Source organism: Plecotus auritus, assembly GCF_963455305.1.
Source record: "Plecotus auritus genome assembly, chromosome: 7".
Lineage (NCBI taxonomy): Eukaryota > Metazoa > Chordata > Mammalia > Chiroptera > Vespertilionidae > Plecotus > Plecotus auritus.
Window position 1 is genome coordinate 82,601,489 of NC_137774.1, and position 19,561 is coordinate 82,621,049.

General features: G+C 45.1%; 1 protein-coding gene across 1 annotated transcript in view; it reads left to right on the forward strand.

Moving 5' to 3' along the window:
* Nucleotides 1-19,561, forward strand: part of BMERB1 (bMERB domain containing 1) — a 110,842-nt gene that overhangs the window by 80,279 nt on the left and 11,002 nt on the right. Inside the window, exon 3 of the mRNA XM_080679974.1 lies at nt 13,540-13,613. Coding sequence (XP_080536100.1) covers nt 13,540-13,613 — 74 coding nt within the window. The remainder of the gene's footprint in view (nt 1-13,539; nt 13,614-19,561) is intronic.

The following is a 19,561-nucleotide window of genomic DNA, read 5'->3' on the forward strand; positions in this document are numbered from 1 at the left end:
TGAAGTGGGCCAGGTCACTGGGGTGGCCCCCATTTGGTGTGTTCCAATATACAAATGAACTTTATCACCCCTTCTGACACCAAATGTTGTTTTCTTCTGACACTAAATACGTGTTGTTTTCCACACCAATACTCTGATTCATGACACCAACTGGATATCCAATAATTCAATTCAATTCTGACACTATCTACTTGGAGTTAGGGTCTGATCTTGCAAGTTTCAGTGCTCACTCCCAAGATCTCATTCAGGTCCCATCTCCAAGTCTAATTGAACTGCCTTCAATTCAGATGCCAATTTCAAGTTCTGGGCCACCCACACTTCTGTCTAGCCAACTACAAATTCATGGGTCCCCAGAATTTTAGTTTTTGTTCAGTAGAAAAGCTAGCCCTATGGTTTTATTGCCCTTGGGGCTGTTAACCAGCTTTCTACCTAACCTGCCTTATAGATTGCAGAATTAAGTGAGATAGTACTAGGCTCAAATGAATGCTTTTGCTGGTATCAGCATGGGAGAGAGAGATGGATGTGGGGGCAGGGAGGGAAGGCTTGGGAGAGGAGACATCCCACTGGCAGGAACTCAGCAGGTAGTGGAGAATGGAAGGCACAGAAGGGCCCAGATGCTCAGAGAGCTCAGAATAGAAACTGCATTGAGAGCAGCATGCCAAGCAGGATCACTTGAATTACAATGTTTAATTGGATTTCTCTGGGGGTGACTCACTGCCTTTGATTGATACTATTGCCCTGTGACTCACTGCCTTTGATGGATACTATTGCCCTTGTGGGGCCTCTATCATGGGCTTTGGAAATTTTCCACATGCACTTGTAGTCATGAGGCCTTGTTTCAATAAAAATCCAGGACTGTGTGTCCTCCTCCTTGCCCACCTGCCAGCTTGTCTTCCTTTCTTTATCACTTGCTTACTGCCATGTGTCAGGCATGGATGACAGCTCGAACCACAGAGGGAAGAGTCAAAATGCCTTAAAGGGTACACAGTCTATTTAGGGAGAGACACAAATGCCTAGATGATTATCAGGAGGCTGAGCTGTGGTATGGCCCCGGGGGCTGGGACAGCATGAAGGCAGAGGAGATGATCCAGGCTGGGAGCATCAGGAAGGTTCCAGAGTGGGTGCTGAAGTTGTCTTGAAGGATGCATAGGAGTTAGTCTGAGACAGAGGTGTTCTGGGGTGGGAAAGGGAGTTGAAGGGAGCCAAGGCTTGAAGGATGCAGGTCGAGATTCACACAAGCATGCAGATGGGCTGCTAGCTCAAATGTGAGCTCTATGGCTAGAGATGAGGCTGACGAGACCAGGGCAAGGAGGGGCTTCTGCTGGGGCTGTAGTAACCCAAGACTGGCTGTGTTTGCCTCTGAGGAAAGTGTAGGAAATAGGCCTCTGCGATCCATCTCCAGCATAGTCAACTTTGAATGGAAACCGTTACTGAATTTCCCCAGGGCAAACAGAATGTGGGGAGGAGGAAGAGGATATAAGAACAAAGAACTGTGGGTGTGAGCCAGCATCATGGTGGAAACTCCCAAGGTGCCTGTCTCAACTAGACAGGGGGAAGTAGAGGCAACTAGAAAAGGCCTCAGCCCATTGCTCAATAGGAGACAATAAGACCTAGGTGACATGTGAGGAAACAGGTGATCCCATAGTACTCAGCCAATGGGGAACCGGAGGAGGGACTGGGTAAATAGGCTGTGCTCAGGGGCAGAAACTCGCCCTCGAGAACCTATTAAAAGTCTCGTTTTCGCCATACTTCTATCTCCAAGTCTGTTATTTGAATTCGGACAGGTGAACATTTCTCCTCTCCAAATTCAAATAAAGGGTTGGCCCATGGTAATTTAAAACAGAAAACTTTAAAAAATTATCCAGGTAATACATGCATATTATAAAAAATTTTAAACAGAGCAAATGAAGGAAATAAAAATTTCTTCACAATAATCACTGTAAATTTTTAATGAAGTCTTGCTATCTTTTTTTTCTATGTATACGTACTTTGCAAAATTGGATCAATAATTCTTAAACAGTTTTTTAAAATATCAATAACATCTCTTCTGCATATCATTTTAATGTGAAATTCCATTATGCATACATACCATAATTTATTTAAGCAATCCCCTTCTATTGTTGGATATTTTGGTCGCTCCCAGCTTTTTGCTATTGCAAGCTAGGCTGTATTGCACATAATCATAGCTAAATCTTTATGGTACCCTTTATTATCTCCTTAGGATGAGATCCTAGAAATGGGACCACTAAAGAGTTTAAATGTTTTCAAACCCCTCGACATATGTTTCCAAATTGTCTCCAATTTTCTACTCCCATCACTTCACTGGCCATTTTTGTTAATTCTCCTTGGGGCTTTTCATTGCTGTTTTCTCAAACCCCTACATCTCTAGAAACTCATCAACAGAGGGCTCTCCAGTGGAAATGGAGAGGAATAAGGTAGGAGATTGGCCATTATTCTAACCACTCTGGCCTGCAGACTTTCCTCCTCCCCACACACAAAACAGGCCTCCTGGGCTAATGCCTGTTTAGAAAACGAGGCTGATTTTTAAGTCTGGCCTCCCTTTGGCCTCCCTCACCTTATAGGATTGCCAGAGAAAACAAAGGACACCCAGTTAGATCCGAATTTCAGGTAAACAGTGGACCATTTTTCAGTATAAGTATGTTCCAAATATTGCATTGGGGCCTCCTTATACTAAAAATGACTTGATATTTATCTGAAATTCAAATCTAACTGGGCACCCTGTGTTATGATATGCCAAATCTGGTGCCCCTAGCACCTTAGTGTCTTACCTCACCCAGTCTGTGTTGGCTGTATTTTCTCAATTTTATTTCACTCACAATTATATTTTCTACATTTCTCAATTTTCTTTTGAGAAAATATTGAAAGCTGGCCAGCAATAATTTTTTTAATAGTTGTTGAGTTTTTCCTTGTATAGTTGGAAAATTATGTATGTAACCAATGCACTTTATTGGACATTCATTTTGTTTCCCCTCCCCTCCCCTCCCCTCCTCTCTCCTCCCCTCCCTTTCATCCCCCTCCCTGTCTTCCCCCTCTCCCTCCTCCTCTTTCACTCCTACCTTTCCCTCCACCTTTTTCTTTCTCCCAGTGGTCCCCTCTCTCTCACCTGTTTAGAGCCTAATCTTTGCCCACATCTTTAATTCTTTTCAGGTCACTCAGCCCAGGGCCTCAGGGCTAGGATTAGGGAAACTCAGGGCCAGAACCTCTCTCTCCTTCAGAGCTTGCTGAGCCATCCAATGGGATAACTTGTATGTCTCAGTCTAGGCACCATCTTGGCAAGCAATTGGGGGATAAAAGTAGAAACTAAGAAATGAAGACATTTAATATCTCCTTCTTCAGTGAAGTGAAGGGTGTGAAGGACAAATGCTGTTGTGGAAACTCCAGATTGCATCAGCAGGTGTCTGCAGGAAATCTGTTGGCCAACTTTATATGCACTGGGCACAGTCCAACTCCCAGCTGGAACCCAGAGAAGAAGGTGGGAGTGGGCTCTGGACCTTTGGTCAAAGCTGCAGGGCATTGAGAGCCTGCTGTCTGGCCATGTGGCCTTGGTAGTTGGCCTCGATTCCTGGTGTCTCTTGGAAGTGAAAATTGAGTCAGGAAGCCTGACACACATTAGGCTCTCAATAAGTGTTTTCTGGATCATTGATTTATTGGATGAGTCAGCAAATCAATGAATCAATAATTAATATTCCCCTCTCTGGGCATTCATTTTTTCATCCTTGGAAGATGAGAGTTCTTCCATCTCTAGCAATTTGGTTAGTCTCTAATTACTTCCCATGGTTCTTTCTGACGGTCAGGACCCCCACAAAATTTTTCTATAAAAGGCTGGCTAGTAAAATGTTTAGATTTTGCAGGCCATACGGTCTATGTCACAATTGCTCAATTCTGCTGTTGTAGCACAAAAGCAGCCAAAGACAACACGTAAATGAGTGGGCATGGCTGTGTTCCAAAAAAAAACATTATTTATAGACACTGAACTTTGAATTTCATTTAATTTTAATGTATCCCGAAATGTCATTTTTCTTTTGATTCCCCCACCTCCCAAACACTTAAAAATGCAAAAACCAGTCTTACCTCATGGATTGTATACCAAAGCAGGCACCAGATTTGGGCCATGGGCCATAATTTATCAGTCCTGCTGAAAATTCATGAGCAAACCTGTCTTCCAGGAAGTCCAGTGAGCTCTTTAAATAGAAATTCGGAGTGAGGAAGTTCTTTCTCCTTGGTGCACACATAATGATCACTATGTCTGCCAAACTGGCTTTCATAGACACATTGTGCCATGCTCTCACTCTAGAACCTAAGAGGGCTCCCATGTTAAGTCCTTCAGAACCCAGATTTATATGTCATCAACACGTCCTATTTGGCTGGTCTCTTCTCTATCAAACAGCCAGGATACCACACCCCTTTCTACAGTCGGTGTTTGACTCAACTGCCCCCTCTACTTGAGTGTGAGGTACCCTTTTCCCTGACCATCAATGGATGCCCCTCCTGTAAATGGCACCCGAAGCTGAGAAGCTTTCCCCCAAACTACTCTGATTTCCATCATCCCTGAACTCCAACTACCACATGGGACTCATATTCCCAGTTGAGAGATCAGACTTCCCAGGGTTCAAGTTCCTATCACTCTGTGACCTGAGCAAGTTCCTAACACCATCTGAGGGATCTATAATAATAAAGCGTAATATGCTAATTAGACCAGATGTCCTTCAGGATGAAGCTGGGGCTGCGAGGGAAGCCCAGGTTCTGGGTTCCAGAGGGAAGCCGGTGCCGGCAGCTGGGGGGAAGGAAGTCCTACTCTTGCACGAATTTTGTGCATCAAGCCTCTAGTAATAAAAATAATACCCAAGTCACAGGGTTGCTGTGAGAGTTCATTGAGATGATTTGTGTAAAATGCTTGGCCCAGATCCTGGCGCTAATAGTATAAAAACATTAATAAATGCCAGCTATGATTATACTTCAGTATTGTTTGACTTTTTTACAGGGAGGTCATATTTATATAATAGTTATATAATTTTGAAAAGACTAAATGTACCCTTTTAGTCTTGCTTATTTTGTTAATCTTCACCTGAGGATATTTTTTCCATTGATTTTTTTAGAGAGAGTGGAAGGGAAGGGGAGAGCCAGAGAGAGAGAAACATCAATATGAGAGAGACACATCAATTGGTTGCCTCCCACACCTGACCGGGGCCAGGGAAGGAAGCTGCAACTGAGGTACGTGCCTTTGATGGGAATTGAACCCTAGACCCTTCAGTCTGAGGGCTGGTTCTCTAACCACTGATCAAAACCAGCTAGGGTCCTTTTAAGTTTACAACAACCCTAAACAATATTTTGTTGGTAATTTTTTCAGGTAAAATTGTAATCAACATGGAACATACACACAGGAAAGGGCAGAAACCCTAAGTGCTCAGCTTGATGAGTTTTTCATTGTTAGTAATTTTCTTTCTAGGATGAATCAAAACAGAGTCAATATAGAAAACCCCTGGCAGAGAGGAATAATCTGTGCTTGAGGGAGGTGACATGCTTTTGGGAATGGTGTCACATCCAGGAATGAGGGTCTGCTTATAACCAAGGGAGAAGCTGGTTAAGGCACAAACCATAATCATGCCACAGGGAGAAACAGGCAGCATGGTCTCCAGCGATGCATCACAAAGGCGTTCCTTTCAGGGATGAGTCACCTGAGCCCAGGGTCCCCAGCATCACGCTGAGAGATGGCTGAGCTCACAGGCTCCCTGGAGCTGTCTCAATACTTACTCTCCCTCAGGAAGAACGTTTAAGCTCTTTAATCCAAGAACACTAAACAAATGTACACACTCATCATCTCAGTGCCATTAGTGTTCAGGAAATTGAAATAGCACATGAGACTAATCCTTTGACGTAGGAATGTTGGCTAATATTTTTCAGGAGTGTCTGCCAGCTGACAGCTCAGTGACTCACCTCCTTACCCAGGGCAGAGGGGTGGACAGAAGTAGCCTTTCCTATGTACCTACTATGTATGTACCAAGCTCAGGAATGCCTGCTCCCCATACATAAGCTTATTTCATTTTCATACAACCCCAAGGCGAAGGTATTATTTCTTTCCACAGTGAGACCTACAGCAGTGTAGGGCTTGCCCAAGTTGTACAGCCAATTAATGGTGGAACTGAGATCCGCACTTGACTGGCTCTAAAGCATTTTAAAAATTCCTCTATGCACTGACAGAACGGGGCTCCAGAGATCATTGAAACCCCTCATTTTACACATGAGGAAGCAGAGGTCTGGGGAGGGGAATAGCTTGCTCTAAGTTATCCTATATAATAAAGAGGGAATATGCAAATTGACCATCACTCCATCACAAAGTTGGTTGCACCCACAGCTGAGGCCAAGTTCCCATAAGGAGCCTTAATTGAGCAATCAGCAGGGACCCACCCCCATGGGGCTTGACAGGGGACCTCAGGCCGCACCCCGCCGCCCCAGTGCTAGGCCAGGGGACCTGAGGCCACGACCCCTTCCCTGCCAGCCTTGACGGGGGACCTCAAGGTGTGCTTCCTGTCCTGGTGCTGGGCTAGGGGACCTCAGGCTGCTCCCCCCACCCCAGCACCAGGCCGGGGGACCTGAGGCTGCACCCCCCTGCCTGACGGGACTTGACAGGGGACCTTAGGCCGTGCTCCCCAACCAGTAGGGCTTGACGGGGGACCTCAAGGCACACCCCCACGCCCTAGTCTGGGCTGGGGGACCTCAGGCCACGCCCCCCGTCCTGGCGCCAGGCCAGGGGACCTGAGGCTACACCCCCTGCCCAGTGGGGCTTGACAAAGGTGGGACTGGCCGGTTCTGGATCTAGCCCAGTTGCGGGGGGCAGCCAGGTCTGGGTCTCACGCGGTTTTGAGGCACATGTGGGTGGGCAGGGACTTGACTCTGGGTCCTGTGGTGCACCCCAGACTCTGACAGGAGGAAGGTTTTCATATACATTTTACTAATTTTCTTTCATCTCTGACACTTCTATTATAGAGAAAGGGCAAATAGCAATATTAAATTATTTCCTCTAATTAATCCCCTTTTAATGTGCATGAATTTTGTGCACCGGGCCACTAGTTGTGGTATAATAAGAAATATATTTGCTCTTTGCCCCCAGTTCCTGACAAAAAGCTCCTGAAATTCTTGCAATTTCCTGAGTGATAAGGGCGCTCGGAACATCTTTTATTCTACTTGTTCTCTGACTTCCACTCCTGACACAAGAGCTTCTGAAACCCTGGGAATTTCCAGAGTGGTCAGAGTGTCTTTTTGTGTGCTAATGAGATGGGTGGGGCCCCAGACAGGTTCAGGATGGGGTCTGGTCACCAGAAAGACCAAGACATAATTAGAAGCTTGGAACTTCCAGCCTCATCCCCCATTCTTGGCGAGGGAAGAGGGGCTGGAGATTGAGTTACTAATCATCATGTCTATGTGTTGTAGCCTCATAAAAATGCCTAAAATATGATGTTTGGAAAGCGTCCATGTTGGTGAACACATGGATGGATGTGTTGGGAAGGTTTTGGGAGAGGACATGGGACCCCACACCCCTTCCCCATACCTTGCCCTATGTTCCTTTCCATTGGGCTGTTCATCTGTATCCTTTGTGATCCTGTATAATAAAAGGCTAATATATAAATTGTCCCCACGGGCGCGAGTTCCACTGACTGGGAGTTAGACGTGCGCTGACCACCACGGGGTGGCACGGAACATGGCGGGTGTCAGCGATGCAGTGCTGGTAGCGGGTGGCAGTGGAGGTGCTGCTGGCCCCGATGGGCCCCTATGAGAGCAGGACTGCAGCAGAATGGTGGGGCAGGTGAGCAGGCGGTGCCAGGCCAAGGGGGGTGCGAAGGGAGGCCCTGGCTGGAGGCGACGGCAGGCAGCCGGGGGAAGGGAGGCCCTAGCCAGCAGCCAGCAGCCACTAGGGACCCTACCCGTGCATGAATTTCATGCACTGGGCCTCTAGTATCCTTTATAATAAACAAGAGGCCCGGTGTACAGATTCGTGCACCAGTGGGGTTGCTCGGCCTGGCCTGTGGGGATCAGGCCAAACTGGCTCTCTGATATCCTCATTGCGAGGGGGCATAGGCCAGGCCGAGGGACCCCACCAGTGCACCATTGGGGCTGGGGAGGAACTGCAGGAGGGCTCCAGGACGTGTCCAGCCCATCTCACCCAGTCCCCGTCGGCCAATCCCCAGTAGCAAGCTAACCTGCTGGTCGGAGTGTCTGCCCCCTGGTGGTCAGTGTGCATCATAGCAACTGGTCAAACAGTTGAAAGAATGGTTGGACACTTAGCATATTAGGCTTTTATTATATAGGATTAGTGAATGCAGGTAAATGTTTTCCTGTTTTGTGAGCAGTTCTAGCAAATTATAGAACTTGAAGAGGGGTTCTTAGAAACCCCCAGTTCATAGTGAGTTGTGCAGAAGTACTGGTGGCCTGGACTTTTGATTGGCATCTGAAGTAGGCCTGAGCCCTTAACCTATGGGGTCTATGCTAACTCTGGGCAGTGAGTATCAGAATTGAGTTAGATTGTAGACACCCTGTAGGCCAGGGCAGGAAGTGGGGCCTTTGAGAGGTGATAAGAATGAGATTAGTGCCCTTTTAGGAGAGACGAGTGATCTTGTTCCCCACCATGTGAGGATATAGCGAGAAGGTAGTTATCGGCACATCAGGAGGAGAGTCCTCACCAGGAACCAAATCAACTAACACCTTGATCTTGAACTTCCCAGCCCTTCAGATCTGAGATATCAAGGGCTCTTGTTTAGCCACCCAGTGGGTGTCCACTGAGAACTGGAGAATTGCTTGGTGTAGAAAAACCCACACATTTGGTGTCAGATGTGCAGAGTATATAGAAAATCAGAGTTTTTCTTTTAGTCATAGAGGAGGTTTGTGGTAGGACTTGGACTCAGATCCAGGCTTCACATCACAGACCAATGCTCCATCTCTACGACCAGGTATTTCTTCTTCCCAGCCATCCCAAGATGTCCACCGCATCCACAAATTATAAAAGAAGGATCCAAATAAATGTTAAAAAGCCAAACCTTTCCTCTGTCAGTCTGCTTCAGCTTTCATTTCATGGTCTCTGCTGGTTTTCACTAGGCTTCCAACTATGTCATTTTCTTTTTTTCTTTTTATGTTAATCCTTACCTGAGGATATATTTTATTCATTGCTTTTTTTAGAGAGTGGAAGGGAGGGAGTGGGAAAGAGAGAGAGAGAGAGAGAGAGAGAGAGAGAGAGAGAGAGAGAGAGAGAGAGAGAGAGAGAAACATTGATTGATTGGTACCTCCCATATGTGCCCTGACCAGGAATTAAACCCTCAACATTTTGGTGTATGGGACGATGCCCCAACCACCTGAGCGACCTGGCCAGGGCAGGAAGTGGGGCCTTTGAGAGGTGATAAGAATGAGATTAGTGCCCTTTTAGGAGAGACGAGTGATCTTGTTCCCCACCATGTGAGGATATAGCGAGAAGGTAGTTATCGGCACATCAGGAGGAGAGTATGGTATTTTTGTTATGGCAGCCTGAACAGACTGAGATAACTGGCTTCCATCAAAGGATGGAGACACTGCCTCCTAAAAAAGTCAGGGCTCTCGGAAGAGGAAGGTCGGTTATGTGGGCAACCAATCATGTCAGTGGCAACTCATAAAGTCAAGTGGAGGGGAGACACCATGGGGAAGTGATCAAGAGCACAAACTTGGGCTAAATCCCAACATCCACTTACCAGTGTGGGACTTTGGGCACATTGCTTAACTTCTATTTTATCTTCTGTAAAATGGAGATAAATGATAGATCCTCCCTTCCCCCAACAGGTGGGCGGAGTATGAGTATGACATAACCTGCAGCCCAGAAATACCTGAGTGACTAACCAAGCACCTTATATGGACTATACATTGAACCACCAATCAACGCCTGCCAAATACCCTAAGCCCTTGTTCCTATATGGACCATACATTAAGCCACCAATCGGCGCGTGCCGAGTACACTAAGCCCCCATTCCTTCCCATTTCTCCCCTCAAAAGGCGTGTTCACCTCTGCACAGGCTGCTGTTCTCCCCTTGCGAGACAGCCCGGCAGGTCTCTTTCCCCTAATAAAGCCTGTAATCCTGGTTTTCGGCTCCCGATTGGTCTCTCAATAAAAAACAACACCTCTTTCACAGGATTGCATGAAGATTTAGATGAGTTTATGCATGGAAAGTGTTGAGGACAATGACCAGCACATAGTACATGTTCAATAAACGTTGACTTTTTATTTCCTTTATTGGTGAAACCCATCTCTCCATCTTCCAGAAAATGACCTGATTTTTCATTAGTGGAATGCTCTGATAGACAGCTTGGAGTGTGTGTGTGTGTGTGAGTGTGTGTGTGTTTGTGAGTGTGTGTGTGTGTGTGTGTGTGTGTGTGTGTGTCTGTGTCTGTGTGTTAGTGGGCGGGGGGAGGACAAGCTCCTTTCCTGGGGAAATGTTCAGGAACCACTAATCTTTGCTTTTGCCAACTGGGGTTTGTAAGTCCAAGACCAAAGCTGACCCTCCTTTGACTATGAGGTGCTTGGAAGAGGAAGAGAGAGAGAAAAAAGATGGGAAGCTGGCAGCAAGAGGGAGAGTTGAGGAAAACCACAGTGCTGTTAGCAGGGATTTTTATGGAGTTCTCAGCATGACTCCCTGTGAGAATGTCAGAGCTCCATTTCACTTGTTAATGTGTGTTGGATTTGGATGTGTTTGGGAGGACTCAAACTCATGCTGAGTGCAGTTTAGAGATGGACTAAGGCCACCCAAGGCGCAAGTCTGCTACACCTGGGCTACTTGCATGAAAATAATTGGTGTGAAATACCCCAAAATACTTGGAGTGAACAGTGACCTCTGGGTGCACGTGGGTCAAGGTTAGGCATAATTTTAGGTTCCTTCTTCATACTTGTTTGTTTTTGTTTTTCAACATTTCTACAGTGATCAGGGATCTGTTCTATGATCAGATAGGAATGTTATTTTAAAACTTTCATAGAGAAAAATAATCAAGGTTTTTTGGTGTTGTGTGTTTTTTTAAGGTTGAGCATGCTAGCTCCATTTGTCAAATAAACTGCTTGTCCAGCAGCATTTTCTATCTTTTTCTCCCTGTTTCTTTCTAACAGCTAATGATAATAACAGTTACCAAGCATTTTACTATGTATGTCCCAGGCTCAATGCTTGATGTGCATATAATTCTAGGGAGAAGTACTATTAAAATTTCTATTTTAAATATGAGGAAAGAAACTCAGAGATGCTAAATCACTGGCACATACCCCCCCAAACCCCCCCATTATAGCTGTTTGGTGTCAGTACTCTTGCCTCTAACCACTACCTGTCTGTCTTTTGTTCCTTTCGCCATTTTTCCTTCTCTGATCTCTGAAAAATGATCGATTAGGACTTGTGTCAATTCCATGGTGCAACCCAAGATTTCTCAACTTCAGTATGATTGACATTTTGGCTCATATAATTCTCTATTGAGGGGGGCTGTCCTGCCCATTGCAGGGTGCTGAGCAGCATCCTGGGACTCTACCCACTAGGTGCCAGTAGCACTCCCACACACACCCAGTTATAACAACCAAATAAGTCTCCAGATATTGTCAGATGTCCCTGGGGACCAAAATTGTCCCCATTAAGAACCACCGATGTAACTTGATCTGCATAGTAGCTGTGGAAAAGGGCCCGGAGCTCCACTAGTTGAACAATCGCTGATAGGAACCAATGGGAACAGTTTGTACCCTTCTGGCAATTCCCCAAGATCATTCGAGGCAGCTGCCACCTGTCAGGACATTCCAGGACAGGACCTGACAAATTGTTGGAGTGCTTCTGGCAACAGGAGACACGGGCTAAAGTGAGATTTTCTTGCCTCTTGTCCTGAAAGCTGGGATGCTGGGATTAAAAAGGGTAACATGGGCAATGCTTGACCAGCAAAGGGCAGAGGGCCCTGAGCTGGTCTGTGGATGACACTGTGGAGGGAACAGACCAGTTCTTGGCCAAGATGCTGTGGAAGGAGGCAGATCAGTGGACTCGGATTAATTTCTAGTCCTGGCCCCACCCTCATATGCTGTGTGGGCACAGCTGAGCCCTTTGAGAATATTAATGCTTCGCTTGGTCTCTTCCTGGGACAGGAGGATGCTGTGTCCAAACTGGCCCACTCCATCCCCTCTCTTGCTTTATTCTTCATAGCATTTGTTTTTTGTTTACCCTCTGTCTCCTCTGTCTAAATTTCAGCTCATGAGGGCAGGAGAAACTACTGCATCCCTGGAGCCTATGACAGTGGCGGACATAGTAAATGCTCAATAATGACTTGCAGAGTAAAGGCATATACCCTCCACCTCCTTCAAGGGAAAGCAGTTTGATAATATGTATCAATGGCCCCAGACATGCCAAGCCTTTTTGTACTCAGTCGTTCCAATTCTGAGATTCTATAGCCCCCAACACACAAACACCAAATAATCCAACCTGAAGAAGAAGCCTATGTGGATCCATGTTCATCCTACAGTGACTAAAATAGCATAAATAACCTGAAAAACCCGCCTAAGTAACTAAGATACAAGCATAATGAAAACAGACCTGATAAATCTACTCGGTGAAATTCCAGGCAGCCATTACAAATATTGTTTGCAGTAAGATGAGTTAATATTGTAACACACATACACACACACACACACACACACACACACACACACACACACACACTACATAATGCAAACTGTCCATGCAACCTGATTACTGAGATTATGGGAGTGAACCTCCTTTCATACTGTTGGTGGGCAGTTTGAAAATTGCTATTAAAATGCATGTGTTCATGATATTTGACTCAGCAATTATATTTCTAGGAATTTACTTTTTTAGGAATTTATCCTAGAAAGGTATCAGGAAACCACCCAGATGTCTATGGATATGGGAATAGTTAAATAAATCACTGTATAGCAACAAAATGGAATAGTATACAGCCATTACAAGTGAGAAGATTTGCATGTACTGATGTGGAAAGATGCCCAAGATATATCATTAAATTTTAGAAAATTGCAACATGTGTTGGTATAATAACAACAATATGCTATATGATATTATAAGCATAAGTTTTTTTTTAAATCGGGAGGAATATATACAAAGTTGTTGAAAATAGTTATCTCTAACAGAGTGAGATTTTCCCTGTCTATGCTGTGAATTTCTGTAATGTTTAAAGATTTTAACAATAAGATGATAAAAGAATACACTGAATCTACCACATGAGCTTGCTCATACAAGCAAACAAAAGCTAGGCACATGAAGACTGAGAGGAACACTATCCAGGTGTTATTAACAGTGACTCATCAACTCTAAGTAGTGAGATGTCGGGCAATCTTTATTTTTCTTCTTTTGGGGGAAAACTTCTACAAAGAGCATATGTGGCCTTTACAAAGAGCATGTGTGGCCTTTACAAAGGCCACCCCCTACCACAAATTCTCTTTGTTGAAATTGGGGAGGTGCTCAGGGTGTAGAATGCTTTTCAGTGTAACCTGCTGACGGCGGTGTCCTGTTTCCCCAGGATGGATGACATTCAGCTGTGCAATGACATCATGGACCTGAAGCAGGAGCTGCAAAACTTAGTTGCCATCCCAGGTAAGCATCTGGGACTCCAGCTGCTCAGAGCCCCCAGCATGCCCCATCTGTACTCTCTCAGGCTGGAAGACAGTGTTCATCTGGACTCCTAACATGACCACATTCTTGCAGTGCAGTGCTCCCTGATCCTGTGATTCAAACACAACTGTCAGGCAGATCTAGTTCAAGTCCTAATTCTGGCCATGGCCTTGACCTTGGGCAAGTCACTGTATCTCTCTGAGGCTCAATTTCTCCTCCTCTGAAAATGGGGTGGTCATAGTAATAGTAGTACCTAACTCATTGGGTATAAATCTCATTGTGATAAATGAAACAATGCAAGCCATGTGCTTAGCTTGATATCTGGTCCAAAGTAAGAGTCAAGTAAGTTTTAGCAATTATCACTGTTGTTATCCTGCTTGGGAACAGGTAGAGTACGGTGGTGACAAGCTGACTTTGGAGTCAAACCTAAATCTATCACTTATTAATGACATGACCTTGGGCAAGTTAAGTTACTTCACTAAAACTCAATTTCTTCATCTGTAAACTGGGACAGTAGTGGTATTTACCTCATAGGGTTGTGGAATTGATGAAGGAAAAAAAAACATAAAATGCTTAGCATAGTTCCCATCCTATAGTAAATGCTTAATAAATTATTGCCATTATTATTATTATTATTATTATTATTTTAACCAAACAAATTTCTATCCATCCTTCAGGTCACAACTAATTTGGCCCCTTCTCCCAAGAAAGTCTCCCTGCCCATCCAGGCTGGGTTAGCTGCCCTTCAGGGGGTTACGCTCATTAAAGTACTTACCAAATAATTTCCTGTTAACTCATATATGTCCCCCTGTAAACTCCATACACTTTGAGGTCAGGAATGAGGGCCTGGTAGGTGCTAGGAGGAAGGTTTTATTGAAGAAACAAACACAAGTCTGTCTCATGAACCTTGCCTTGTTTTTGGCAAGGAGCAGCACCCCCCATTGTTGACGCGAATGTTTTTGCCATTCTATCTGTTCACGAAGTATGTCTCAAGAGGCTGCATTGCTGCCAGGTGCTAGGCCTGCAGTGATGAACAGACAATGATGTCCTACTTTAAGGAGCTCACAAGTTAGTAAAAGAGGCATTCTGACATCCAGTGGATACCTATTATCGAGCTAGAAATGCAGCACAACTCACTTTAGAACAGGGCATTGCACTAAATGCCTCAGCACGAGGGACATTTGGGGCTGGGTAAGTCTCTGCTGGGATAGGGGGGCTGTCCTGTGTGTTGTAGAATTTAGCAGCATCCCTGGCCTCTGCCCACTACACGTCAGTAGCATTCCCTTCCCTTTGATGTGTTTGACAACTCCAAATGTTTCCAGATGTGGTAGCGGGGGAGGGAGGGTAGGCGGGTTGGGAAAATTGCCCCTTGCCTAAGTACCACTACTTTATTTTTTTTTAATTTAATAAATCTTTATTGTTCAGATTATTACAATTGTTTCTCCTTTTTCCCCCCATAGCTCCCCTCCACCTGGTTCCCACCCCACCTTCTGCCCTTACCTCCCCCATACTGTCCTCATCCATAGGTGTATGATTTTTGTCCAGTCTCTTCCTGAACCCCCCATACCCCTTTCCCCCTGAGAATTATCAGTCCACTCCCTTTCTATGCCCCTGATTCTATTATATTCACCAGATTATTCTGTTCCTCAGGTTTTTAATTCACTTGATTTTTAGGTTCACTTGTTGATAGATATGTATTTGTTGTTCATAATTTTTCTCTTTACTTTTTTCTTCTTCCTCTTCTTAAAGAATACCTTTCAGCATTTCATATAATACTGGTTTGGTGGTGATGAACTCCTTTAGCTTTTTCTTATCTGTGAAGCTCTTTATCTGACCTTCAATTCTGAATGATAGCTTTGCTGGGTAGAGTAATCTTGGTTGTAGGTTCTTGCTATTCATCACGTTGAAAATTTCTTGCCACTCCCATCTGGCCTGCATAGTTTCTGTTGAGAAATCAGCTGACAGTCGTATGTGTGCTCCCCTGTAGGTAACTAACTGTTTTTCTCTTGCTGCTTTTAATATTCTCTCTTTGTCTTTTGCTCTTGACATTTTAATTATGATGTGTCTTGGTGTGGTCCTCTTTGGGTTCCTTTTGTTTGGGGTTCTGTGCGCTTCCTGGACTTGTAAGTCTATTTCTTTCACCAGGTGGGGGAAGTTTTCTGTCATTATTTCTTCCAATAGGTTTTCATTATCTTGTTCTCTCTCTTCTTCTGGCACCCCCATAATTCTGATGTTGGTACGCTTGAAGTTGTACCAGAGGCTTCTTACACTATCTTCAACTTTTTGGATTCTTTTTTCTTTTTTTTGCTTTTCTGGTTGAGTGTTTTTTGCTTCTTTGTATTTCAAATCTTTGACTTGATTCTTGCGTTCCTCTAGTCTGCTGTTGGGTCTCTGTATAATATTTTTTATTTCAGTCAGTGTGTGTTCTAGTTGGTCCTTTTTCATATCTTCGAGGGTCTTGTTATATTTATCGGCCTTTTCTAGGATATTCTTGAAAAGCCTTATAACCGTGGTTTTGAACTCTATATCCAGTCATTTGTTTTCTTCCATTTCTTTCGTTTGTGATCTGTTTCTTTGTCTCCCCATTTTTCACTGCTTCACTGAGTTGGTAGGGTAGCTTTGTGTGCTAGGTTTCCTATATGGCCCCGTGGGTCGGCCTCCCCAGTTAACCTGAGGTGGACACTCTTGGTGCATCCCTTTGTGGACTGTGTGTACAGCCTTGTTGTAGTTAAGTCTTGATTGTTGTTGGTATCACTGGGAGGAATTGACCTGCAGGCCAGTTGGCTGTGAGGATCAGCTGTGTCTACACTGGGAGATTTTCAGTGCTGGAGACAGCCTTATAGGATTAGCCTTGCCAGATTGCAAAAGCCTCTGTGCTCAGCTTGGAAGGGGTGGAGTCTCAGGGTGGAGCAGACAGTCTTGGCTTCCCGTCAGCCCTGCCCTTGCACGCGAGTCTCCAGACCTCTGCCTTCCGCGGTTCCCGAGTTTCCGCTTTACAGTCCAGATTTCCCTTGTAAGAGCGTGGGTCCCCAGGGGCTCGCCTGGGACTGCAGTTCAGTGCAGTTGGAACTGGGGTTCAGTGCAGTCAGGAGCTTCCGACTCCCTTCCGCTAGGAATAGCCTGTGGTAACCTCCGCAGTCAGTCTTTGTGCGCACTCATGCCTCCAGACCCCTTCCGCCACGGCTCCCCTGAGTCTCCGAGTCTCCGTGTGCCTTTCTCTCTACCTGACAGTCCAAAGTCCCCCTATATGAGCCTGGGTCCACAGGGTTTCGCCCGGAACTGAGGTTCAGTGCAGTCGGAACTGGGGTTCAGTGCAGTCGGGGGCTTCCTTCCCCCTCCCGCCAGAGAAAGCCAGCCAGGCACTCCACCGCCTTTCCTCTCTGTGTGTGCGTGTCTCTGTACCTCAGCTCTTTGCTGCTCCTTCTCCGTGAGCTTTCCTCTTTCCTTCTAGTTGTAGAATTTCCACTCAGCCAGCTTTCCTGTGGTTCTGGATGGTGTCCGTTCTGTCTTTTAGTCGTAGTTTTGAAATTGTTGTGTGGGGCAGCAGTTTAGGTGCTTACCTATGCCGCCATCTTGGTTTCTCCTGTACCACTACTTTAGAGTACAGTGATCTGGGTTTGAATCCAGGATGACCAGCTAGATGATCTTCATGGAGCAACTTAATTTCTCTGAGCTTAAATTCCTTGTTTATAAAATAAGACCAATAAGGCCACCCTCACATTGTTGCTGTGACTGCACCATGACATAACATGGGATCACAAATGCAAAGGTAGGAGCACTCCACACACCCTTGTTCTGACAGTAGTGTCTGCAATCATAGCAGAACTTTCAGATGCCATCCTTGAATGAGCATGCGCTAGGTACCAGGCCCTGTACAGGCAGGCCCTGGGAATATGCGAGCGAGTGAACAGTCCTAACAGAAAGGGGGTGACAGCTAATGAGTACAGAGATTTTTTTTGCAGGTGATTAAAATGTTCTAAAATTATTTGTGATGATGGTTGCATAACTGAATAGTACTTTGAAAGGGTGAATTGTATGGTATGTGACTTATATCTCAATAAAACTATCACCACAAAAAGTAAAATGCCAAACATAAAACAGTAAAAGAATGAGAGGGGATATAGCCAAATCCAGACATGACCCACTTGAAATTCTGATTTGATTCGTATGGGTGATCTGGCATTGATTATTTTTATTTTATTTTATTTTATTTTATTAAACATATTTCATTGATTTTTTTTATAGAGAGGAAGGGAGAGGGATAGAGAGTTAGAAACATCAATCAGCTGCCTCCTGAACACTCCCTACTGGGGATGTGACTGGAATCGAACCTGGGACCCTTCAATCCGCAGGCCGATGCTCTATCCACTGAGCCAAACCGGTCAGGGCAGCATTGATCATTTTTAAAACCTTCTTATGATTGTGATGAGCAGCCAGGGTTGAGAACTATCAGGTCAGTTCAACTTTCTCATTTTATAGCCAACCCCCACTCTCCGCCCCCCCCCCACCATCACCCACCAACAGTATGGCTGAAAGGTACAAAACCCATCCAAGTTGATGTAAGCACAAAACAAAAACAGGCAATTAGTAGAAGGACTGTGGAGACTCCTGGAGCCCCAGGGCACTGTAGTAGTTTCCTTGGGCTGCAGTAGCCAATTGCCACAAACTTGGTCGCTCCAAACAACAGAAATTAATTCTTTCACAGTTCTGGAGGCCAGGAGAGTCGGCTTCTAGAGGAGAATCCTTCCTTGCCTCTTCTAGCTTCTGGGGCTCCTGTCAATCCTTGGGCCCCTTGGCTTGTAGATGTCTCACTCCAATCTCTGCCTCTGTCATCACAGTTTTCTCTTTGTATGTCTGTGTGTCATCTCTTCTTATAAGGACAACAGTTATTGGGTTAAGGGCCCACCTTAATAAGTATGACCTCATCTCAACGAAGGACATCTACAAAGATCTTATTTCCAAATTAGGGTAGACATGAAATTTGAGGAGGTAGCGGGTAATACTGCCCATCCTCACAAGGGTTTGGAACCAGAACAGGAAAGCTGTTGGAATGTTCTTTGGATCTCTCTCTCTCAAATGTTCCTTTTTTTTTTTTTTTTTCTCTAGCATAAGAGCCAAGTAAGTCTACTTCATCTCTTCTCTCTGATCTTCCCACACAAGATCCCAATTCTCAGGGTCTCTGTATCCTAAATTTTAACTTCCCAGGAGAATCTAATGGGCCTAATATAGGTTGGCATCTCATCCTTGGGGGAAGAATTCCCAGAGCCACTTTTGGCTCAGCAGGACATGTGGGAGCCACCAAGGCAAAGGAGACATGAGTGTGTGGCCACCCAGTCAGCCAAGGCCACCTCAGGCACCTCCATTTGGGACTGTGGCAGCCTCTAGAGCACATGTGGAAATGGGTGGAGCAGGGGCGGTGTCTTTGGTTGGCACAATCACTAGGATGCATGACTAACCAGGACCAGGACTGGGGTGAGGAGAACAAAGCATTCAGCTGGAGCACAAAAAGTTCAGTAATCAGGATAAATAATATTTTAATGCAATATTAAAATATCAACATTCATGCAAAAAAAACACAATGAAGCAAACACCAAAAGTTTAAATAAAGATGAAATTAGTACTGATACTCAGTGGGTAGAGGCCAGGGATGCTAAGCAGTTCCATATGAAGAATGTTCCTCCCCAAATGCCATGGATTGTCCTGCTGAGAAACATAGGTCGCACAAGGTCATAGGTCATAGAGCCAGTTAATTACAGAGCCCAGGTCTCTAACGCCAGTTCCATTGATTCCCCTGGAAATTGCATTGTCCCAATTGCTTTTGTGTGGAAATTCATATATTAACATTTTCTTGTCTCCTGCATTTCTACTCACCTCTCTCACCTTCTCCCTGACTCCTTGTTAAGAGTCCTCTGTGTATTCCCTGGATCAGT